This window comes from Ambystoma mexicanum, chromosome 1p (assembly GCF_040938575.1).
Source record: "Ambystoma mexicanum isolate Mex_15411 chromosome 1p, UKY_AmexF1_1, whole genome shotgun sequence".
NCBI lineage: Eukaryota > Metazoa > Chordata > Amphibia > Caudata > Ambystomatidae > Ambystoma > Ambystoma mexicanum.
In genome coordinates, this window is record NC_090921.1 from 443133936 (window position 1) to 443160190 (window position 26255).

The 26255-nt window shown below is 45.2% G+C and overlaps 1 protein-coding gene across 1 annotated transcript in view; it reads right to left on the reverse strand.

The window, feature by feature from the left end:
- LSM4 (LSM4 homolog, U6 small nuclear RNA and mRNA degradation associated) overlaps positions 1 to 26255 on the reverse strand; it is a 176991-nt gene that overhangs the window by 79123 nt on the left and 71613 nt on the right. Inside the window, exon 3 of the mRNA XM_069649267.1 lies at positions 1847 to 1945. Within this exon, the coding sequence (XP_069505368.1) occupies positions 1847 to 1945 (99 nt within the window). The remainder of the gene's footprint in view (positions 1 to 1846; positions 1946 to 26255) is intronic.

Consider the following 26255-nt stretch of genomic DNA (forward strand, 5'->3'; position numbering starts at 1 on the left):
TGCATTTCTTTACATTCTGCAGCTCTGAACCTTCCTTAAAATTTCGAATTGTAATATTCTCGCGTCTGGAGCGGTTTTTTGGCACACTTGTAAATCCTTCACCGTTTGTTAAAGTGGCTGCATTCTCTGTCCCCAGGTAATTACATTTTATGTGGTCCTCCTCAGGTTATTTATCCTGCCACCTAGGTGTTCAATCTCTTTACCATTTTCTCCAACTGCAGTCGAGAACATCTTCATCAGTTCCTCACATAATGCTGATTTTAGCTCATCTTTGAAGGTTATTAGGGGAGGCTTAAAAGAAATTATTTTGTTACAGCTTCTACCATGTTGCCCCCACTTTTGTGTGCCTCCGATGAATCTAGTACAGTTGCTTCGTGGCCCTCTGCCGCGTTTGGGTGGTCTGTCCTAGAAGGCAGGGAAGTATCCAAGTCCACTCTTTTTAGCCTTCTTGGGGGACACGTCATGCAGGTTGAGCTACTGGGTAGAATGCTCCGATTAACATGAGACATAATGGCTTGTTCATTCTCCCATTTACACTTTCATGCACACATGGTTGCAATTCATCTTCCTTCCCTCCATCCCTCCTTCTTCCTAGCGTTTCCTTCTTTATTCTTCCTGAACTGCTTCCTGCTCTAGTTTTTCCTGTTCCCCACCTTTTGCATCTCTTTTCTCCCTGCCTCCTCCCTTTTCACTCTTCGGTTGATCATCTCTACTCCCTTTAATCTGCAATTTTTCAATTTGTACTGCTGGTCTTGACTGCAATTACCCACTCAGCTGCAGGCAAATGTAATTTTTTTTTGTTTGGGTGGGGAGGAAGCAAAGGGACCCGCACGCAAGGCAAGCCTGCATGCGCTGGTGAGGGCTTGAACCCACTGACCTTTCGGCTCTGCTAACAGCCACAGTATCTCTGTGCACCTCCATAGTAGGCTGCCAGCTACGGTTCCCGGTCACGGCATCTCTGACACAGTGGTCAGAATCCAAAGTTAATGGATTCATGGGTATGTGCTATGGTATATTGAGAACTGGTTTTTGATTTGTTGTTTGAATTGCTGGGATCTCCTAATGGAGGAACAGGGGAGGGCGGAGAAAGGATGATCCTTTTACCAATTTTCTGGGATGCTATAATAAATTGCAAAAACTCAAATACATGTATGTAATGGGCATGAAGGGGGAACCCATTCAATTTGAGCATTTCTGTCCAACATGACCATGTGGTTGGACTATTTAATATACTAGACTACACTTAGGTAAATATCCGTCTCTAAAATTCAAATCAAAATGTATTACTTCGTTTTTAAATAACATTGGTCCTGTAATACATAGAGTCACCTGTTTCTCTGAGATTTAGCCCAGTACGAAAGTTAGTGTTTTCACCTGGAGCGCTGTGATGGTAGTTCACACTGGCATGATGGAAAAAGTTGCCTTAAAAAATAAAAAATAAAAAAGGTCCACCTCTTGGGTGGCATTGCTCTTGCCACATTTAATCATTCAATTCCGATTACTCCGTTCTGTGGTGTTAATTGATGGATTTCCGGTCCATTCTCATCCTCTGCACAAGATTATTCAGTTGGAAGTATGCACGAAGGAACGAATTAACAGCAAACCTTAGTAGAAGAGAGATTGGACAGGACTGGTTAACCGCAAGGAATAGCATTCCAAATTCATAGTCTCAAAACTATTTTTGGATGGTGGGGTGAACTAACAGAAGAGAATGTTCTCAGCATTTATGATATTTTACATTTTGTCAATTCAATACAAATACAATAAAGTGTACATTACAGAGGCCCATAATTTGTTAATGCTAATCAATAGTAGGCTTCACAAATAGTGCAGGTTTACAACCTACCCTGGAGGTACAGATTACTTCTCGAAGATTGATGTTCATCCAGTTATCGCAACTCACTAGATGACCGTTATAAGTTTCCCCATTTTTCAATTCCACCAACTGCAAGAACAAACAAGACAGATGTAAGCAGGAACTGAAGATGAAATGAGATGAAGTAATCTCACGTTATTGTTTTTTGTACACTGCTGAATGAGAAGCGACGAGTATTGCAGATGCTACTTACCTGCGACTTTTTAATTCTCAATGTTAAAGCTAAAACAATATTCTAGTGGGAAGAGGTAAAACTATTTCATGTACTACCATTACTTAACATCCTGACATTTTCAGGCTGCAACTTGTATATAATTCTTAGAAATGTGAGAATTCAGTAGCTTTCAGATTGCAGAAGACCCTCACAACAGTCATTAACACGTTTAAAAAAAGAAAAATACAGCTTCTAAGTCAAGATAACTCTAGGAAACCACATTCTAATCTCTGGTTTCCGCATAGGTTGATCAAAAATCTCCATTAGATAATAGCGTTAGGAGGAATGCAGAATAAGCCAAGGATGTCATACCAGCAAGCTAAGATTTAATATGGAAACAAAACAAATGTGATTAACACAATACTGGACATGTATTTTTAAGTCATTATTGCAGCAACCTTTCCGAGTCGTACCCAATGAAGGTGTATTCTTATTCAGCAAGAGGAAAAATCAAATAGCATCTAGAACTTAACATAGATTCTGGCAATTCTTTTCTGCAAAGTAGGCGCTACTGGAACCATATGGAGATTGAGCTAGGTGCACACTCAATCCTGGACTAAGATAGGTTACCAATACTAGAAGCAAACCCTCCCACACTACGGTCAAATGCGAAGAGCTTCTTGGATCATTTGTTTAGCTTGACCATGCAATTAAAGATGTGTCCACCCTTATGTAAATCAATCCATCCCCTTAGTAAAAGGGAACCGTTTTTTCAAAGCTGCTAGGACAGACCCATTAGACATGAGCCAACAACAAGCAACCCTGGGCTTGTCCGTAAGGTGTAACTAAAGTTTCTAAATACAACGTGAAAAGGCAAGAACACACACATTTCACTTAGCGAGCCTCAGCATACACAAAATGAGAAAAAGATTTAAGTTGCAGCTTCCAAACCCCCAGTAAGGTTCTAGGCAGCATGGCGATAATTTTCTAGTCATCTGGGGCGATTACAGATAGGGCAACAAGAGGTCAGGTTCCATCTGCTTGAGAAAATAAGCAAACTTGCAAAGCAATTATAAGTAGAGAAACAACGTGTTCCCAAGTGATTTAGAAGTGCTCGCTTATTTTCATCACTTTTTTTATGCTCATACATGGATCACTTGATTGTTTTACCCAACAACTAACAGCCTCATCACAATTATGGCAGTGTGGTAAACAAGTAAAGGTTACTCACTGTAGTGACTACAGCACTACTAGTTCATAGTCCCCCTTCTACCATACATGTGAGAGTTCCCGTTTATGTGGACAGGTATTAAAATATTTTTCGTTGAAACGCAAACATCCCTCAATTTTTTGATTGGTCGCATATAGCCACACATGGCCATGCCCATCTAGGCGCCGCACCCTGCCTCGTCCCACAAGTCCTCTTCCATAGCCTAGGTTGTACCCAACAGATGTCTAGTTCAGCATACAAGGCATAATTTAGTTTCCAAAAATTGATTAGCAGAATGTGCTAATTAAAATCTTCTTGATTAGCAAACAAACGTATTTGATTAGCAGTCTTGTGCTAATATTACATGTTACCCAAGTTATTTGTACCCTAGAAATAACATTAGCAACAATATAGCATTTTTGTGAACCGCTGAAATAAGACATTAGTAGGAGTAGAGTCTGTAAAATGTTAGGTACATGAATGGACGTAAATAAATAGATTAGATAAAAAAGGCTCTGAAAACGTTTGTGAAAAGCTCTGTTCAGCTGGGTGCAGTCAGTGTTGCACAATGCAATGTCTCATATTATATGCTTGAGCCATCATTCGCTGTGTAAATTTCAGAAGTTTGACAAAACAAAAAAGGTCAATGTTAAAGGAAAGTCATAGTATGAATTTTCGGCAATCAGGGTAAATGTCAACTTCAGGTGGACAAGATGGCCTTGCCAGTCTTTGATATCAAATCTTTTCAATATAGACTTATCATTCTCGGGGTGAGGGCAGAGCCCCCAACATTCCTCAAGCCGGAGTCAGGTAAGCACAAGTGCAGCATTCCAGCCCTCCGCCTGCATGACAGCAGTACGACAATGCATTACTTACCGTAAAAGAATTTCTGATGGTTGTATCTGCTTAGATTCACATGCTGTGCATAGTCCGACATCCAGTGGTAACCCGGAGTATTGCATCTGGTCTTTCGAGAATCAAAAGGGGACGTCGACATGGGCGTGCCTATAACACTATCCCTACGTGACGTGTAGTGTACCCAAGATCCCTCATGCGTCGAGGTCCCTTCAATTGTATTTTTTCTGACAAGAGGGAGCCTTATGACTAACGTGAGCGAGTACAGAAAAGAGAGAAAGTGGTAAGACGTCTATGTTCCGTCCATCCGAGCGGGGAGGAAGGATGGGCGCATGTGAATCTAAGCAGATACAACCATCAGAAATGCTTTTACAGTAAGTAATGCATGTCTTCTGATGTTTGTCAATCTGCTTAGAATCACATGCTGTGCATAGACTAGCGAGCAGTACCCGGAGTTGGAGGTGGGTTGTGAGATAGAACAGTAGTGAAAAGATGTCTTAGTACTGCCTGTCCCCACCCGAGATTCAGACCTAGAATGAGTGTCTAGGCAATAGTGTTTTGTAAAGGTGTGTACAGAACTCCAGGTTGCCACTTTGCAGATGGACTCAAGGGGAACATTTGCAATGAATGCTATGGATGCCCAAGTGCCTCGAGTGGAATGTGCTCTAGGCTTGAAGGGCAGTTCTCTCTTCGCAAGATAGTAACAGAGTGTAATGCAATTGGCAATCCATCTAGAAATAGTGGATTTGGAGACTGCATCTCTTTTTCCTGTCGCCACAGACACGAAAAACGAATTAGTTTTCCTTAGTGGACAAGTTCTTTCCATATAGAACATGACAGCTCTGCATACATCTAGTGTGTGCAGGGTTCTCTCCCCCAGGCTTGAAGGATTTTGAAAGAACGTTGGTAGCTCTACAGACTGGTTCACATGGAACTTGGAAATGAATTTAGGGGCAAATCTAGGCTGATTGCACAAAACCAGCTCGTCTTTGTGAACTGTTACGAAGGGATCTAGAATAGAGAGTGCCTGCAGTTCATTTACCCTTCTAATGGAGGTGATAGCTATTAAAAAAGCAGTCTTGAGGCTGAGGTTCTTAAGATTTGCTTTGTGCATGGGCTCGAAAGGAGCTCCCATAAGCCTCGTTAACACCACATTTAGGTCCTATCCGGGTGTCTGGTTAGAAATGGGAGGGCAAATTCTTTTTACCCCTTCCATGAAGGCCTTAATCACTGGTATCTTCCACCAAGACACCTTTTGTTGTGATGCTGTATATGCTGAAAGTGCCGCTAGGTGCACCTTTATTGAGTTGAAGACTAGGCCTGAATCAAGTAAGTGAGTTAGGTATAGGACAATGTGAGTGGGACAGCAGTCGATTGGATTGATGCTCTTTGACTTATACCAAATGACAAACCGTTTCCATTTACTAGAAAAGCAATATCTAGTGTTAGGTTTCCTTGCCTCCCTGAGGATGTCCATACATCTTTGGGGGAGCTGTAGGTGTCCGAATTCTATGACTTCAGTATCCAGGGCGCTAAGTTCAGTAACTGCGGGCAAGGGTGAAGCATCTCCCCTCTGTCTTGCGACAGCATATTGTACGGGCAAAGCAGTTGACTGGAGGAAATAGAGACATCTCCATCAGATGAGCGAACCAGGGTTGTCGGGCCCACATGGGGCGACCAATATCATTGTGACCGGTTCATGGTGCATCTTGTGCATGATCTTGTTGAGAAGGGGAGTCGGGGGGGGGGGAGGGAGGTAGACAAATTCCCCTCACCATGTTATCCAGAGTCCGTTCTCCTTGGATCGGCTCTGGGGGTACCTGGAGGTGTAATCTTGGCATTGGGTGTTTTCCAGGGTTGCGAACAGATCTATCTCTGGAAAACCCCATTGTGCAAAAACATTGGCGACGGTGTCTCCGTGTAGTCGCCATTCGTACTCCCTGGGCAACAGAAAATTTCTGCTGAATACGTCTGCCAGAAGATTGAGTTCCCCTGGAACATGTTGTGATAACAGGAACATGATGCGTTTGAGAGCCCACTTCCAAATGTTCTGAGACAGTTTGGACAGACCTGGAGAATGAGTGCCTCCCTGTTTGTTCAGATAGTACATGGCTGTGGTGCTGTCTGCAAGGATTAGGATAGTCTTCCCCTGTAGTTGTGTTTCGAATGCTTTCAGTGCTTTGAACATTGCCAGTAGTTCCAGCAGGTGTGGTTGGATGCTATGTCTGGCAACCAAACTCTGTTTGCTGTCTGCTGGAGCAGGTGGGTTCCCCACCCTGCAATGGAGTCATCCATAGTTAGAGTGGCTTCCACTGCGGGGGTGGTGAAGGATTTCCCTTCAAGAGGTTTTTCCTCGACCACCACCGCAGCGAGAGAACTAGGGCTGGCGAGACCACTACTAAATCGTCCCACTGTCCGTTGGCCTGACACCACTGGTTGTTTAGCCACTCTTGCATTGGGTGCATGCGCAGGCACATGTGAGGAACTAAGTAGATACATGAAGCCATCATTCCTAGCAGACACATAGCCTTGTGTATTGTTACCTCTCGACTGGCGACATAGTGAGGGATTTGAAATAACATGTTTTGAACCCTCTCGTTGGAGGGGAAGACAAGGCCGTCCTTTGTTTGAATTAGAGCCCCTAGGAATTGTTTGACTTGACTGGGGCCTAAGCTGGATTTCGTCTCGTTGATCGAGAATCCCAGACTGAATAAAAGATCTATCGTCTTTTGGGTATTTGGCAAACACGTTACGTAAGAGTCCCCTGTTATGAGCCAGTCGTCGAGGTAAGGATAGATCAGGATGGATTGCCTGTGCAGGTGTGCTGCCGCTACTGCTAGTCCTTTTGTAAATACCCTTGGTGCAGATGCTATGCCGAAGGTTAGTACCTTGAACGGATAATGATTGTGTCCTATCATGAACCTGAGGTACTGTCTGTGCACTGGCAACATCGAAATATTAAAGTATGCATGTAATCCCCCTGTGTGAGCAGAGGAATAACTTCCTGCAAGGTGACCTTGCAAAATGTTTGTGGTTTTACAAATTTGTTCGCTGGGCGCAGATCTAAAACAGGACGCATGGTTAGATCCTTTTTGGGTACAAGGAAGTACACTGAATAAACAACCTCCTTTACCTGTGATAGAGGTACGATCTCTATGGCTCCTTTTTTGTTCCAGTATCTCTACTTCTTGAAGAAGTATGCAAAGATGTTCTGGTGTTAGTCTTCGTTGATGTGGAGGTCTGTATTTTGGGGATTGGTTGAACTCTACACAGTACTCGTGGGCTATGGTTTTTAGCACCCATTGGTCTGGTTATTCCCTCCCATGCTTTCAGGAATGATGTCAACAGGCCTCCGACAGGAGAGGCATGGGAGGGGACCCGAATCCTCAAGTCATTTGGTGCCTGAGGCAGGAGAACCTTTGGGGGTCGGGTTCCTGCCTCTTCCCTTACCACCCCGCTGTTCCCTTTGGGGGTACAGGGTATTGCAAGTATTGGTTCCATGTGGAGAGTTCCAGTTGTTTCCTGAAGGGTATTGTTGATGAGTGGAGCATTGGCCACGAAAAAACCTTCCGTTTCAAAATCCTCGCCTTGTGGAATGTCCGTGTGATCTGGTCCAAACTCTTTAGGGTTTCATGTTCTTTTTTCGCAGTCTCTAAGGCCTCATCAACTGCCTTTCCAAACAAGTTGGATTCCTCCACATGTTGTTTTATAAGAGACGCTTGCGTCTCAGGTTTAAACCATGAATTTCGGAGCCACGCATGTCTTGAGGAGAATGCCTTGAGCAAGGGCTCGGCTGGCTGTCTCGGCAGAATCCAAAGTGTTTTTTAAAAATACTTTGGTTAACTTGCCTACCTTCAGAGACTGTGGCGGGTCCTGTAAGAGGATTCAATTCAACACTACAGCTAAGTCAACGCCTAGTCTATAATACTGAATGAAAACCCTTATTGATATATCTTTATGTCCAGTTCATGCGTTCTGGATGACTACCCCTATATAACACCCCTCTCTTGGAATCCCCCTGACCCCACTGAGCCGAGAAGTAGTTCTGTTTTGCAAGTTAAAATGTTTATTTGATAATTTAAACAATAGATATATAGATCACACGTTATAATAAATTAATAATTGAATATCACACTTAATCTAATATGATAAATATTAACGAGGAGAATCTGGCACTAACACGCTTCTCTATAATCAATAAGGAGTTGACATGAAATGGATAAGGTAGCACACAGGTGAATAGGAACAAAAGAAGAAGGTGGTACAGAATGCTTTATGTAAGCTCAGGTGGATGCAATATTCAATGAATGCAGTACAGAAAATACTCAATATGATTTCACCCAAACAATGTAATCACTTTTCTCTGGCTATTCACTCCCCCCCTCTTTATGCAATGCAAGGAAATGGGAGGAAAACACACAGTTCTCAGAAATGCAATCAAATGTGATTCAGTTCACCGCAGCAAGCTTAGACAACAGAAGTTTAAAACACAGGCAAAATGCTTTGATATGTGCTGGCAATTCAGTGAAAAGTATGCTAAAATGCTTTTAATTCCCTTTCAGAGGTTCAGGGTGAGTGATATCTAGTTAATATTAGCTCAGGCTCACTCTTGCAATGATTCAGGGATAGTTTTTATGAGGCAAACGATTTTCTGGCAAATGGAAGGCAAGCAGCAGCTGATTTTACATGTGGAGAAATTTGCAAATCGCGGTAAAATTCGCGGATGCGTGTTCCTCATTAGTAGGAGTAGAGTCTGTAAAATGTTAGGTACATGAATGGACGTAAATAAATAGATTAGATAAAAAAGGCTCTGAAAACGTTTGTGAAAAGCTCTGTTCAGCTGGGTGCAGTCAGTGTTGCACAATGCAATGTCTCATATTATATGCTTGAGCCATCATTCGCTGTGTAAATTTCAGAAGTTTGACAAAACAAAAAAGGTCAATGTTAAAGGAAAGTCATAGTATGAATTTTCGGCAATCAGGGTAAATGTCAACTTCAGGTGGACAAGATGGCCTTGCCAGTCTTTGATATCAAATCTTTTCAATATAGACTTATCATTCTCGGGGTGAGGGCAGAGCCCCCAACATTCCTCAAGCCGGAGTCAGGTAAGCACAAGTGCAGCATTCCAGCCCTCCGCCTGCATGACAGCAGTACGACAATGCATTACTTACCGTAAAAGAATTTCTGATGGTTGTATCTGCTTAGATTCACATGCTGTGCATAGTCCGACATCCAGTGGTAACCCGGAGTATTGCATCTGGTCTTTCGAGAATCAAAAGGGGACGTCGACATGGGCGTGCCTATAACACTATCCCTACGTGACGTGTAGTGTACCCAAGATCCCTCATGCGTCGAGGTCCCTTCAATTGTATTTTTTCTGACAAGAGGGAGCCTTATGACTAACGTGAGCGAGTACAGAAAAGAGAGAAAGTGGTAAGACGTCTATGTTCCGTCCATCCGAGCGGGGAGGAAGGATGGGCGCATGTGAATCTAAGCAGATACAACCATCAGAAATGCTTTTACAGTAAGTAATGCATGTCTTCTGATGTTTGTCAATCTGCTTAGAATCACATGCTGTGCATAGACTAGCGAGCAGTACCCGGAGTTGGAGGTGGGTTGTGAGATAGAACAGTAGTGAAAAGATGTCTTAGTACTGCCTGTCCCCACCCGAGATTCAGACCTAGAATGAGTGTCTAGGCAATAGTGTTTTGTAAAGGTGTGTACAGAACTCCAGGTTGCCACTTTGCAGATGGACTCAAGGGGAACATTTGCAATGAATGCTATGGATGCCCAAGTGCCTCGAGTGGAATGTGCTCTAGGCTTGAAGGGCAGTTCTCTCTTCGCAAGATAGTAACAGAGTGTAATGCAATTGGCAATCCATCTAGAAATAGTGGATTTGGAGACTGCATCTCTTTTTCCTGTCGCCACAGACACGAAAAACGAATTAGTTTTCCTTAGTGGACAAGTTCTTTCCATATAGAACATGACAGCTCTGCATACATCTAGTGTGTGCAGGGTTCTCTCCCCCAGGCTTGAAGGATTTTGAAAGAACGTTGGTAGCTCTACAGACTGGTTCACATGGAACTTGGAAATGAATTTAGGGGCAAATCTAGGCTGATTGCACAAAACCAGCTCGTCTTTGTGAACTGTTACGAAGGGATCTAGAATAGAGAGTGCCTGCAGTTCATTTACCCTTCTAATGGAGGTGATAGCTATTAAAAAAGCAGTCTTGAGGCTGAGGTTCTTAAGATTTGCTTTGTGCATGGGCTCGAAAGGAGCTCCCATAAGCCTCGTTAACACCACATTTAGGTCCTATCCGGGTGTCTGGTTAGAAATGGGAGGGCAAATTCTTTTTACCCCTTCCATGAAGGCCTTAATCACTGGTATCTTCCACCAAGACACCTTTTGTTGTGATGCTGTATATGCTGAAAGTGCCGCTAGGTGCACCTTTATTGAGTTGAAGACTAGGCCTGAATCAAGTAAGTGAGTTAGGTATAGGACAATGTGAGTGGGACAGCAGTCGATTGGATTGATGCTCTTTGACTTATACCAAATGACAAACCGTTTCCATTTACTAGAAAAGCAATATCTAGTGTTAGGTTTCCTTGCCTCCCTGAGGATGTCCATACATCTTTGGGGGAGCTGTAGGTGTCCGAATTCTATGACTTCAGTATCCAGGGCGCTAAGTTCAGTAACTGCGGGCAAGGGTGAAGCATCTCCCCTCTGTCTTGCGACAGCATATTGTACGGGCAAAGCAGTTGACTGGAGGAAATAGAGACATCTCCATCAGATGAGCGAACCAGGGTTGTCGGGCCCACATGGGGCGACCAATATCATTGTGACCGGTTCATGGTGCATCTTGTGCATGATCTTGTTGAGAAGGGGAGTCGGGGGGGGGGGGAGGGAGGTAGACAAATTCCCCTCACCATGTTATCCAGAGTCCGTTCTCCTTGGATCGGCTCTGGGGGTACCTGGAGGTGTAATCTTGGCATTGGGTGTTTTCCAGGGTTGCGAACAGATCTATCTCTGGAAAACCCCATTGTGCAAAAACATTGGCGACGGTGTCTCCGTGTAGTCGCCATTCGTACTCCCTGGGCAACAGAAAATTTCTGCTGAATACGTCTGCCAGAAGATTGAGTTCCCCTGGAACATGTTGTGATAACAGGAACATGATGCGTTTGAGAGCCCACTTCCAAATGTTCTGAGACAGTTTGGACAGACCTGGAGAATGAGTGCCTCCCTGTTTGTTCAGATAGTACATGGCTGTGGTGCTGTCTGCAAGGATTAGGATAGTCTTCCCCTGTAGTTGTGTTTCGAATGCTTTCAGTGCTTTGAACATTGCCAGTAGTTCCAGCAGGTGTGGTTGGATGCTATGTCTGGCAACCAAACTCTGTTTGCTGTCTGCTGGAGCAGGTGGGTTCCCCACCCTGCAATGGAGTCATCCATAGTTAGAGTGGCTTCCACTGCGGGGGTGGTGAAGGATTTCCCTTCAAGAGGTTTTTCCTCGACCACCACCGCAGCGAGAGAACTAGGGCTGGCGAGACCACTACTAAATCGTCCCACTGTCCGTTGGCCTGACACCACTGGTTGTTTAGCCACTCTTGCATTGGGTGCATGCGCAGGCACATGTGAGGAACTAAGTAGATACATGAAGCCATCATTCCTAGCAGACACATAGCCTTGTGTATTGTTACCTCTCGACTGGCGACATAGTGAGGGATTTGAAATAACATGTTTTGAACCCTCTCGTTGGAGGGGAAGACAAGGCCGTCCTTTGTTTGAATTAGAGCCCCTAGGAATTGTTTGACTTGACTGGGGCCTAAGCTGGATTTCGTCTCGTTGATCGAGAATCCCAGACTGAATAAAAGATCTATCGTCTTTTGGGTATTTGGCAAACACGTTACGTAAGAGTCCCCTGTTATGAGCCAGTCGTCGAGGTAAGGATAGATCAGGATGGATTGCCTGTGCAGGTGTGCTGCCGCTACTGCTAGTCCTTTTGTAAATACCCTTGGTGCAGATGCTATGCCGAAGGTTAGTACCTTGAACGGATAATGATTGTGTCCTATCATGAACCTGAGGTACTGTCTGTGCACTGGCAACATCGAAATATTAAAGTATGCATGTAATCCCCCTGTGTGAGCAGAGGAATAACTTCCTGCAAGGTGACCTTGCAAAATGTTTGTGGTTTTACAAATTTGTTCGCTGGGCGCAGATCTAAAACAGGACGCATGGTTAGATCCTTTTTGGGTACAAGGAAGTACACTGAATAAACAACCTCCTTTACCTGTGATAGAGGTACGATCTCTATGGCTCCTTTTTTGTTCCAGTATCTCTACTTCTTGAAGAAGTATGCAAAGATGTTCTGGTGTTAGTCTTCGTTGATGTGGAGGTCTGTATTTTGGGGATTGGTTGAACTCTACACAGTACTCGTGGGCTATGGTTTTTAGCACCCATTGGTCTGGTTATTCCCTCCCATGCTTTCAGGAATGATGTCAACAGGCCTCCGACAGGAGAGGCATGGGAGGGGACCCGAATCCTCAAGTCATTTGGTGCCTGAGGCAGGAGAACCTTTGGGGGTCGGGTTCCTGCCTCTTCCCTTACCACCCCGCTGTTCCCTTTGGGGGTACAGGGTATTGCAAGTATTGGTTCCATGTGGAGAGTTCCAGTTGTTTCCTGAAGGGTATTGTTGATGAGTGGAGCATTGGCCACGAAAAAACCTTCCGTTTCAAAATCCTCGCCTTGTGGAATGTCCGTGTGATCTGGTCCAAACTCTTTAGGGTTTCATGTTCTTTTTTCGCAGTCTCTAAGGCCTCATCAACTGCCTTTCCAAACAAGTTGGATTCCTCCACATGTTGTTTTATAAGAGACGCTTGCGTCTCAGGTTTAAACCATGAATTTCGGAGCCACGCATGTCTTGAGGAGAATGCCTTGAGCAAGGGCTCGGCTGGCTATCTCGGCAGAATCCAAAGTGTTTTTTAAAAATACTTTGGTTAACTTGCCTACCTTCAGAGACTGTGGCGGGTCCTGTAAGAGGATTCAATTCAACACTACAGCTAAGTCAACGCCTAGTCTATAATACTGAATGAAAACCCTTATTGATATATCTTTATGTCCAGTTCATGCGTTCTGGATGACTACCCCTATATAACACCCCTCTCTTGGAATCCCCCTGACCCCACTGAGCCGAGAAGTAGTTCTGTTTTGCAAGTTAAAATGTTTATTTGATAATTTAAACAATAGATATATAGATCACACGTTATAATAAATTAATAATTGAATATCACACTTAATCTAATATGATAAATATTAACGAGGAGAATCTGGCACTAACACGCTTCTCTATAATCAATAAGGAGTTGACATGAAATGGATAAGGTAGCACACAGGTGAATAGGAACAAAAGAAGAAGGTGGTACAGAATGCTTTATGTAAGCTCAGGTGGATGCAATATTCAATGAATGCAGTACAGAAAATACTCAATATGATTTCACCCAAACAATGTAATCACTTTTCTCTGGCTATTCACTCCCCCCCTCTTTATGCAATGCAAGGAAATGGGAGGAAAACACACAGTTCTCAGAAATGCAATCAAATGTGATTCAGTTCAACGCAGCAAGCTTAGACAACAGAAGTTTAAAACACAGGCAAAATGCTTTGATATGTGCTGGCAATTCAGTGAAAAGTATGCTAAAATGCTTTTAATTCCCTTTCAGAGGTTCAGGGTGAGTGATATCTAGTTAATATTAGCTCAGGCTCACTCTTGCAATGATTCAGGGATAGTTTTTATGAGGCAAACGATTTTCTGGCAAATGGAAGGCAAGCAGCAGCTGATTTTACATGTGGAGAAATTTGCAAATCGCGGTAAAATTCGCGGATGCGTGTTCCGCGATTGCGGTAAAACTATAGGGGGTAGGTTCGTAGGAAAGCCACGATTCTAAGCTTTCAGATGAAAGTTATTGCAAGTCTCTAGCACAAACGGTTGCGGAGATATGAGTGATTAAATAACGGTCGTTTTTCAGATTTGAAATTTTAAAGTTCAAAAAGACACGTGCAGCTTGCAACTAGAAAATGACAAGTGACAGCTTTGCAAATGGCAGGTGACAGTTAGGAGACAGTTCCACTTAGATTAAAATAGGATTGAATTATATTATTTTAACTAAGAGATTGGTTCTGCACAGTTTTGCTATGTACTCACACTATATTCTTGAGTGAAATGGGCCTCGCCATGGATCTGGTCAGGTTTTAGACGGGACTCTGGTCTCTGCACTTCACAGTGATCTGGGTCTGCTCTCTCTCTGGATCTCTGGTCTGGGTCTCTAGTTCTGGATAGATTGAAGTCTCTAGTTTGGCTCTCTGGAGGTTTGATAGAGGTAAAGTATGGATTTTTCCGGCAGAGCTTCCAGCGGCAGATGGATTTGAAAGTCTCTACCTAAGTTTCAGTGGTCCATTTATATGTTCTGCAAGTGGGTGTGTGTGTTGGTCATAACTAAACTTGCCCCTCTCCCTTGTCATTGGTCAAATTTCCATTCCTCACTTGATTGGGGAAGGAACTGTGAGTCAGAGTGATGTCATCCATTTATGATCTCTTGAAAAACCTCCCCTGTCATCTGTGCACCCAAATCTATATATGATCAAAATACATATTTCAGAGTTACACAGTTGTTTGAAATTACATATACATGGTGTGGCTGAATTTAGCCATGTCTCTGTCCAAATCTGCTGTTTCTAAGAGCTTGCATTCAGAAATGGCAGATAATTGACTTTTTAACTGATTTTTCAATTTCTGACATTGACCCAACTTTACATACATGTGCGCAGGGAGTATGGACATTAACTGATGAAGTTTCAGATTTTTAACATGCATACATTTAGAGTAATATCCACTTTTCCGCTAACACCCCCCTGAACATACCACCGGTTCTAAAAACCTCTTAAACTGTGGGCAGAAAAATCACAAGCATTATGGTATCATTTATAAAATTTTCACATGTCCGCACCATGAGTTATTCATCTTTTTCTAAACAATATTCTGGCTACAAAGGGGTGTGGTTTCCCAGGTCACATGGTGGAAATACTGGTTTATCCAGTTCTGCCAAGCCAGCTTGCTCTCACAGGCAGTGCCCCTCCCAGCTTCTGCCAAGAGGAAGCTACATTTTACGACCGCTGTAATAAAACCTTTGCCTGAGTCAAGACAGGCTTTGTTCAGAGCTCCTGTAGAGCACAGGTAATTCAATCAGGGAAGTGTCATATCCCTTTTGGTGTGAGCAGCAAAAGGGCAGCTAGGCCTGGGAACACAGCTGTGACTCAAGTTTCACTCCTGATGGGGGTAGTTGCCAAGCAAAATCAAGTTCCTTAAGCCAGACTTTCAGCTAACTGTCATGTTTTTTTTGTTGCTTTTTAAATTAACTTGCAATTTTACACATGCAGCTAGAATGCTGATTCTAAGTGCAAAACTATGACATTTCAACAGTTACAAAGGCATGTGACATCAAACATAGGTCACTCATTTAATCTAAACATTTTCGATTTTAGTGTCTTTAAATCCAGTGCAACTTAAACTGCTGACTCCATAGCAGTTTTGTTATAAGCATTGTTTTGGGCTCTTCATTTCCCAGATTTTGTAAGCACACAAAACCTCATTCTGCCAAATGTCTGCTGGTGTTCAGTGAATATTTTGCACATGTTGCAATGTTTGAAAATAGGCATTTTGAGCCTGCCTTCAGAGAAACACAGGGTGGTTTTAAAACGCCGGCTTTTGGATAGTGGTGAGTACTGGTACTGCACCCATTTTTGGGATTTAAGAAATGCATTCCCCACAATTCTAGGTTGCATTTGGCAATCAGCATTGCCATTCCCAATGGTTTCAGACTACTGTGCGGGTAGTCCAATGGTGGTTTTAAAGCGCTTTGAAGCTAACCGGCGCTACTGTTTTTCCTTTGGCAACCCATTTCCCTCATGGCAACCCGGCCTTTCATTCTCGCACTGGTGGGTGACAAGTGAGGCAACCATTTTGGTGTGCGCACAAACTGCACAGCTTTCCTGGATTTCGGCGCACATGTGGGTTTTCCGCCATCTTGAATTTTCTAAGCCCACAGCACCAAATGTTGTAGCATGATAGCTTAAACGTGGGTCAGGACACCCAACAGTCCGTAGATGTTCTGGAGCTTCTTGTAGGCCTTCTTGTATTAGAGCCCACTGCGCATCTGCCTAACTGGCCAATAGAGTTGTGTTATTGGTGATACGCGTGGAGAACGCTGCTGCTGTGGTAACCCTCTTACCCAGGGCATAAAGCCTTTTCCCTTCCTTATCAGGGGGAGCCTCGCCTGTTGCTAAAGGAACCCCTGCACTTTTTCTTGTAGTGACTACCAAAGAATCTGGGGCACAATGACCTCTAATGTACAGAGGGTCTGATGAAGGGCGGAAGAGTTTCTCAATTCTTGGGTTTACACATCTTGTGAGAGAAGGTGTAGATAAAAAAGGAGCAATGCGTTTCTTAATCGAATTGAGTAGAGGGATGGCTTGGCTGGTTGGCGGCTTCTCCGAGTATATCAACGAAGTCGGCTTCAGGTGTTGTCTCTTCCGTGGCAATTTTAAAGTGATCAGCTCCTTTACGTAACATTACATTCATTGTTAGTTGATCATCAATAGGAGAGGGATTCCTTGTAGGGGTGTTCTGAGGAGAGTCCAAAGCTAGAATATCTGGGGGTCGGGTCTTGTGGCTCTGGGGATTGCCCTGGTTGAGGGTCACCCACATCAGGGTCCTCCCCCCAGCCTTCAATGGGCTCATGTTCCTCTTTGTTATAAAAATTATTTTCCTGGTGGAATGTCTTCCTCAGTAAGATCATAATTGTATATGTCCTCTTCTAAAGAGGGGTCGAAAAGCCTTGGGAATTTGGCTCTAGGGTTAGCAGGGCTTTCCTCACTTGGCCTTCTAGGTATAGGTTGTTCTGCACGTGAAACACATTTTGTCTAGTCTTTCCATGCAGTCCTCGAACTTTTCCCTAGTCCAGACTAATGATTTAGAATGGTCTCGTGGTGGAAAAGTGTCCCTCTGGTAGTCTTCTGTCGAAAAAGTGTCCTTAGCACTCTCTTCTGTCGAAAATCAGAGCTCTGTGCCTAAGCGTCGAAGAAAGTCCTTCTCCCTCAGAGAAGTCCTCTGGCGGAACCGATGAAGGTGGGTTATCTCTGTGCCCTTCTTTCGGCTTCTGAACGCTTTCCCTAGATCCCAGCGGATCTTTGGATCTTTTCGGAGTCCCTAGCCTGCCGTTTATGTGAATCAGCGGCCACATTCTTTGCCCAACTGGCCTCGATGTCCTCACGAGTGGGGGGGCGCGTAGGTACATCTGACGATTGTATATGAGTCTGTTTCGGCGGAATTGGGGCCTTGCCCCTCTCGGCCACCTTTTCGGGCAGTGCCGTAACTTTCAGCAGTGCCTTGTCTCGAGTCCTTTGTTGGTCATCGCCGTACACCTTCCTGTAGGGAGTGTTGACGGGACTGTGTTTTAGGGGTAGCGCCCTTTGTTTTGCATTGTCCAGTCACCAGGCGCGCATGTGGCTGCGGGGAGGGCAGCCGATCTCGATCGGCGGGTATCACCGGAGTTACCGGTGCACCCGTTGGCGCTGAAGTCTTTTTCGAGTCAGTAGAAGAAAGGCTAGGGGTTGCGTGCTTAGTGTCATGCACATGTCTGTCTTTGTCGCCGGGTGTGACTTCCTCATAGCAGAGCCTATGCCGTGCTTATCAGGGCCATGGACAGACGATGCGGAACGCGAACGTTCCGTCGAAAGGTCAACAACCTCTGGTTCGGAGGCCCGATAGTCACTCTCACCGTCGTCACATCCGGTGGGAGCAGCAGTGGGAGAAGTACCGGCCTTGGACATACCGTAGGCCGCCCACCGTTTTACCCTACACTCTTTCAAAGTCTTGGGGCGGAGGAGCTTACAGGCTGCTCACCCTTCCTCTTTATGATCGAGCGGCAAGCACCGGTTACACAGTCTGTGCTTATCCTTCCATGGGAATTTGCTCTTACAAATAGGGCAAAATCTAAATGGATTCCTCTCCATAGCTGAGGTTACACAGAGTGACTAAGACCAACAGGGAAAGAGGGAAGAAAGGGAAATGCATTTTAAGTTTCGAAAAGAAATGTCCACCCGACCCCACTCTCCCTACTGTATAGGTCAGCGGAAGGCCCAGATACCTGAGAGTTAGGTGCGCTATATAAATGAACAAATAACCAGGGGGAGGGTGGGGGGGGGTAAGAGAAATCACATACATACTTATAGACCTAAACCACCTTTGGTATGTGTGTCTAGTGATTGTACACAGAGTAACGGGATCATGAAAAGCAGTCACAAACACTGGAACAACTGGAGATTAGATAGTAGAGCATATGACCTTTTTTTCCCCAACACTTCTTGTGTTTGCATACAAAAGTGGCAACAATCTGACAGACCTATTGGTATGTACCAACAGCATTAGAAGCATCAAGATGAGGATAATAAGAACAAGTGCTTAACCATACATGTCTACACTGTAGTAACTGCAATGCCATCATTTTATTTTTATCCTTTTTATTTATTGAATATTTGTATGGTGCCTATAGAGCAAAAAGTGTTTCCAGGCACCACAAGCATGGGGGAGGCGGGTGGAGGGCCCAGAGGAGAAACAACAGCAATGGTCCTAATAGGGTTTGACACATTGATTGTGCAAGTGCAGGGGGAGAGGGCAGGTCAGGGCGTAAGGGAAGGGGGGTGGTAGTGCAGGAGGAAGGGGGCCCCACGGGCCGGGCAAGTGCCATGGATAGCCCAGGAGGGCAAGTGCCAGATGAACAAGGGGTTAGGGTCAACTAGTGTGAGGACGGGGGTGGACCAGACTCGGTGGCTAGTCAGGGAAGGGTGCCAGAGGACAAGTGTTGGTTATTAGGGTGCTGGGATAGACCGATCAGAGGAGGGCCTGGCCCCTGTAGACTCATAAACCGCACCCCTAACACTAACATGTGCTCATCTCCTATACTCATTGATTCTCCCTACCAATGCCGCCTAGTAAAAGTGGCATTACTGAGTGCACCACTTGCTCTAATTCTGTGTTCCACTACAACCTCTGTCCACTACTAGAATGTTCTCTAGGTCTTCTCCCTTCTTTTGTTTTATTACTCATGTCCTTTTTCTGTAACTAAGTAAGCATTCCTGTAATAGCGCCACAATGCCTTCGGGCTGTTTGTGTGTTTAATAAATGTAAAAAATAAATAAAGAACCAGGCAACAAATTGCAGATGCACAGGGACATGAGCAAGGCAGGTGGAGAGGGGATGAGGAAGAAAGTAAAGTCTTGAGAAGCTTCCAGGAGAAATCCGGCTCCAGTGTGAGACGGCAGAGAAGGCTCCTGCCGAAGAAAGCTCTAACTCCCCCCCCACTCTGTGCTTGTAGAAACAGCTGATCTGCAGAGAGTTGGAGTTGGAAGACCCAAGGACTCTAGCATGGAGGTATTTAGGGAGAGAGAGTTGGATTTAGCGAGGTCCCAGGCCCCAGAAAACTGGGAGCCAGTGGAGAGATTTTAAGGCTGGAGAGATGCGGTCCCTGGACATGTCCTTCAGTCCTATTCTGGATTAGTTGAACAGAGGGGAGGGTCGGAGGAAAAAGGCAGATTGAGGAAGAGGTGGTTGCAGTAGTCCAGCCTGAAGAGGACCAGAGCTTTGGAGACATTGAGTTTCTGGGGGAAGGTGAGGAAGGGGAGAATGCCTCTTAGGAGGTGAGGCGAGGGAGCCCAAGGAGGGCAACCAGAGAGTAGGAGGGAAGGAGGGGGCAGGAGCCTCAATGAGGAGGATCTCAGTAGCAGCACATCATGGCTGAACAGCAGTCAGACAATCGGAAAGAGAGGGGAAGGAGAGGAGGCGGGGGGGTGGCATAAATCAGAGTGGTGTTTTCATCAGATAACACTGGAAATGTGGAGAGAAGGTGGAGATCAAGTGGGCAAGAGTGGCAAGGTAGATTTTAAAAAGCCACAGAGAGAGGATACAGCCCTGAGTGATGGCACAAGTAGAGAGTGAGGTGGAGGAGAGAAAAGGGCACAGTTGAACCTGGGAGAGCCGATCAGAAAGGAAAGAGGTCAACCAATCCAGTGCCCAATCCGTGATGCCCATGGTATCAGAGCAGATTTATGAGGGTGGCATGACTGACCATGTCGAAGACAGAGGACAGATTGAGGAGGATGAGAACAGAGGGAAAGTTGGAGTCGAGGTTTGAGAGCAGGTCTTCACGGGTGTTCAGGAAAGCAGTTTCCGTGCCTCTGGCTGCTCTAAAGCCAGAGTGGTGGTCATGGAGACGGCCAACAGAGTGTGATGGATTTGTTTGGAAATGACCAACTCTTACAAGAGTTTGCCCAAGAAGCGGGTAGTGGAGATAGGGTGGCAGTAAGCCGAGCAGGAAGGGTCTGCAGATGGCTTTTTTAGGAGGGGGTGTACAATGGAGTGCTTTAGGGGTAGTGGTAAGGAGCCACAAGGCAAAGGAGAGGAAGGGAATAAGATATTCCATCCACCCACAGAGTAGATACAGCTGAGAGACTACGCTACATGTCAAACCACCAATGTGGTTTATGCTATCCGTTGCCCATGAGCTACGAGTGGACGGAACAAGCATAGGTCCGACATTAGGACTTATAATCCCAATTCATCAGTTACCAGACATTGTATTATTTAATACAGGACTCCAATCAAACAGATGGGGTTTGATATCTTAGAAGTGATTTATACAAAGACTTCCACGTTTGAAATCTGTACGAAAATTGAGCAGAGAGGCCTCCTGGATAAAACAGGGTGGACACAGTTATGCCAGTGAGGATAAATGGAGAGTTGTATACTCTTCTCTGAAATGCCAGACAAATGATAGTTAACGTATGAACCCCTTATTATTTGCAAGAAAACAGGATGTTTTCTTACCGTACGTAGGTGCTATACATTTATGGATGGATATAACTGATGAGATTACACCAACACTAGATTCCAGAATAATGTGCTGAAATTAGTGTGAGTGTGCATATTCTTGCATTACATTATTTTGTTATTTTTTTAATTTTCGTTTTTACGTGTATTATGGTTGCATGCCTCAGTATTGTATTTTAATTCAATTACACCCTCCTAGTTGGGGTCTTTTACATTGGATTGTACGACATACATTACTCATCGTAATAGTATTTCTGATGGGTGTATCTGCTTAGATTCACATGCCGTGCAAACAGTCCAACATCTAGTGGTAATCGTAGTACTGAATTTTTTTCCAAAGGTCGAAAAGGACGCCGACATGGGCGTGACAAACACTATTCCCAAAGTGACGTGTAGTGTACCCAAAATACTTCATGCGTCGACGTCCCACCAGGTTTTGTTCTGCCTTGAGGGAGCCTTACAGTGGAACGAGTGAGCACAGAAGAAAGTAGGTGCAAGATGTCCATGTTCCTTTTACTCCAAGAAGGGAGGAAGGGTGGGTGCATCAAAACATATACATCAGCAATACAATTACGGTGATTAATGTAGGTCTTCTGAGGTTTGTGAATCTGCTTAGATCACAAGGTGTGCATAGACTAGCAAGCAGTACCAGAAGATGGTGGTGGGATGTGTGAAAAACAGTAGCAAAGAGATGTCTTCGTACCGCTTGTCCCACCTGAGAATCGGAGTGTTCGCCCAAGCAGTAGTTTTGAGTGAAAGTAGTAACAGAAATCCAGGTTGCTGCTCTGCAAATGGAACCTAGAGGAACATTTTCAATGAATGCAATGGTAGCCCCTGTGCCCAGAGTAGAGTGAGCTCTAGACAAAGGATAGCTCTCTCTTGACAAGAGAGTAACAGTGTGATGCAATTTACCATCCATTTGGAAACAGCCGATTTAGAGACAGGGTCCCCTTCTCTACCAGCTGCCACAAACCCAAGAATTGGTTTGTCTTTCTCAGTGGCTTAGTCTTTTCAAGGTAGTATGTTACTGCCCTCCTCACATCTAGTGTATGGAAGATTATTTCGGCCAAGTTAATGGGGTTTTGAAAGAAATTGGTGCAGTTCGACTGATTACTTCAAATGGAACTTCGAGATGAATTTAGGCGCACACAGTGGGTGAGTATGCAAAACCACATTATCTGAATACAAATGGGTCCTGAACAGAGAGGACCTGCAGTTCACTAACCCTCCTTATCGAGATGATGGCCACTAGGAAGTCAGTCTAATAGGGGAGGGCTTTAAGGCTAGCCTTGTACATGGGTTTGAAAGGAGGTCCCATTAACCGTTTGAGGACAACATTCAAGTCCCCCATCCGGGAGTTGGGTTGGAAATATAGGGGTCAAGGCATTTAACCACTTCCATAAAAGCCTTAATGACAGTAATCTTCCAACATGAAACCTTGTTCTGGTATGTGGTATACGCAGAGAGCGACCAGGTGAACCTTTAGAGAACTGAAAACAAGTCCAGTCTAATAGGTGTGTTAGATACATGACAATATCTTTCGGGGAGCAGTAAATGGGATTGTCGTTCTTACCATTGCACCAGATAAAGTGTTTCCACTTAATGTAGTACCAATACCTGGTGTTGGGTTTTCGTGCTTCCCCGAGTATATCCATACGTCTGTGAGGGAGTTGCAGGTGTCCAAACTATGACTTCAGGAGCCAAACTGGGGGGATGGGAGACATGCGGGGGGGGGTGCATGACTGACATCCTCACGAGGTAGAACCGCGGCTTCGTAGGCAAATCTCCCGGACACTACCTGGAGGTGTAATCTTGGCATTGGGCATTCTCCAGATTCACCAACAGGTCGAGGTCTGAAAAACCCCATTCTGCAAAGACATTGAGTGGAATGTGTTCTTGCAAGAGCCACTCGTGCTCTATGGGTAGGTCAAAGTCTTGGCTGAACACGTCTGCCAGAAGATTTTGTTCCCTGCACCATGCTATGATAGAAGGAACATGTTTTTGAGTGCCCATTTCCCAATGTTTTGAGATAGCTTGGATAGCCCTAGAGAATGAGTGCCCCTCTGTTTGTTCAGGTAGTATATGACAGTGGTGCTGTCTCTAAGGACGAGAACTGTTTTCCCTTGAAGGTGAGCCTGGAAGGCTTTCAGTGCTTGGACACTGCAAGCAGTTGCAACAGATGGATTTTATTGGATGATACTGATGGGGACCATACGCCATGCACCTTTGAAGGAGGTGGCCCCACCCCACCCAGACAAGATGTGTCCGTGGTGAGTGGCCTCTACTGCAAGGGTAGTGAACATTTTTCCCTGCAGAAGGTTTGCCCCTTGACCACCACTGCAGAGGCTGAACGAGGGCTGTCGAGATAGTCTCGTGCTCTTTCTTGGCAGTCTCTAGAGCCTCAAACTTTCCAGAAAAGCTTTGCTTCCTCCACCGGCTTGTTGATCAGGGAGGCTTGGGTTTCTGATTTAAAGCCTGAATTATTGAGCCAGGCGTGGCGTTTGAGAAGGATCCCCTGGGCAAGGACACGCCCGCAATTTCGGCAGAGACCAAGGTATTTTTATGAACATTCTGGGTGACCTTCTGTCCTGTCCTTCCACAACCACAGCCAAATGGTGGGTGCAATCAAGTTCTGGGACATCTAGGAAGCCCTCTTGCACGAGACCCCAGTAATGTCACTATAGCTAGCTAGGAGTGTTATTGTTGGCTATTCTGGTGGAGAAGGCGGCAGAGGTGGTGACACGCTTGCCAAGGGCACACAATTTCTTGCACTCCTTGTCGGGAGGGGATTACGACGAGGACAGTGGTACTCCAGCCCTCTTCAGTGTATTAGTTATGACCAGGGAGTCCGGGATGGTATGGCCCCTGATGTACAGTGGGTCTGATGGAGCCGAGCAGAACATTTTCTCAACACAGGGATGTGTGAGCGATTGTCTGAGCAATGAGGGGGCCAGACCCTTCTTGACGGAGTTCAACAAAGGGATGGCTTGACTGACCGGGGCCTTTTCCTTAAGGATATCTTCCACAAAGTCCAAATCAGGGACGGCTTCCCGGATGGTAAATTGAAAGTGGTCAGGAGCCCTCTTTAGAAGGTTATTGAACATCATTTGGTCGTCAATAGGAGAGTCCCTGGTCTGGGAAGTAGGAGGAGTGTCTAGAAAAATGTTCACTGGGTCAGGGTCACGTGGGGGGGGAGGGGAGTGGTAGGCCACATGCCCTGGCCATCTACAAGGTTCCAATCGCGGTCCTGCTAAGTAGGATCTTGGTTGTCTTGGTCAAAGTCTTGGACATAGAAAATGTCTTGACTAGGGCTGTCTGGGTCATCTAGAAACCCATGCACCTGGGGGTCCTGATGGGATTCAACCAGGGATGAGAATTGAGCAACTGGGGAGTGGAGCCTTTGTGATTTAGGAGGGACAAGACAGGAGCCAACATCCCTATGTATTTTTAAAATAGTATCAAACTGGGAAGAGAAATGAATGAACACAGCCATTTTAGTCATAAAAGCCTCAAACGTGTCCCTGGTCCACTCGGAGGAGTCTGAGGGATCAGGAGGGGGTGAAAAGGGCCATGCAGGAAGGACTGGTCCTAGTGAAGGGCTTCAGAAAGAGGAGCAGAGGCCAAAGCATAGTCCTCAGACAAAGAAGAGGCTTTCTTGTGGTACAAAACAGCTTTGGAAAGCTTCTCCCGAAGCTTTTGGAGAGTTTGACAATTGGACCTGTCTGGGTGAGTCTTTCAACGCTACTGCATCGGAGGCCATAGATTTAGTGTGTGGGCCCGCTACAGGAGGAATTACCGCCATGTGTAGGCCGCAAGGGTGTGTGCGCAGAGGGCGTCGAACGGCAAGGTTTGGAAGGACTCACCGAGGAGCCAGACGGGCCTGCGGACACAGAAACCTTCATTGACGGCACTGGCGAGGGATGGGAAGAGGTTGGGTGCTTTGACGCAGGTGATTAGCGTGTATCCTTGTCGCCGGGATGTGCCTTCCCCATGGCATGCTTGCCGCGGACTGACAGCGCGAGAGCTCCATAGGAAATATGACTGCCTCCAAATGGGAGCCGCAGCTGCCAACAGACTCCTCGTCCGAGGGGCCAGCGGGGGAGTGACTCTCGGCCTGCATAGCGTAAGCCACCCACTGTTTCATACGCCTTTCTTTAAGGCTTCACAGTTACACCAGTCATGATCATGAGGGAAGACAACGATTGCATCAACGATGGATGTCTTTCCAGGGATATTTGCAGTTGCAAAACGAGCAAAATTTAAGAGGCCTCCTCTCAATAGCAGAGGGAAACAGCAGCCAGACCAAATGAAAGGCGAGAGAAGGGGTGAAGAAAAGGCCTTTTCAAGAAAAGACAGCACAAACGGGGCCCCACTCTCCCTACTGTAAAGGCCGGGCCGGAGGGCTAAGGTCTCGTGGAAAACAGTCACCGAGCAGTCACTGGATGGATCGTCGGCAGACAAGAGCAGGTATCGAACAGCTGTCGAGAAGTCGAAGAGCACCACCGAAGAAATAGGAGCAGCAATTTAAAACTCTTACGAGCTCTTCATTATGTGCGACCAACTAGATAGACAGAAAAAAAACTGTGGGACTTCGACGCGTGAAGGATTTTGGGTGGGTACACTACAGGTCACATTAGGGTTAGTGTCACAGTTACACCCATGTCGACGTCCCTTTTCGATGTTCAAAAATAAGATGCAATACCCGGCGATTACCACTAGATGTCGGACTATATGCACAGAATGTGAATTTGTTGCGAGAAGGCCACATTTGTATTCTAGTTATAGGTTCATATTTTTTCATGTGTTATTTGTGCAACTCATGTAGATCCCTTACAGATTTTTTAGATACTTCAAGTAAGGTACGTTAGGGCCATATGCACGGTTTTGTGTTTCATATCTATTTTCCAGAAACGTTTTCTCTGGTTTTCCAAGAACCATTGTAATTAAGGATCACTTTACATCCTTACTGTGCAGGTTTTGTGCCTTAGAAACAGAAAATATGAAGCATTTGGTTATGGAATGTGGTGTTTTAATAACTTGCGAATTATTTGCTTTACTCGCTTTCTGCATGTCCCTGCATTTGTATTAAAGGAGAGTTTCTGGGCAAGGATTTACCAAGACAATGCCTCAGCCTTGACATATGTAGTCTTGCAGTTTTTAATTTCTGCAAAAATGGATTCAAATAAAATGTTGCCATCAACTAGATATGGCATTAAATTGGACTATT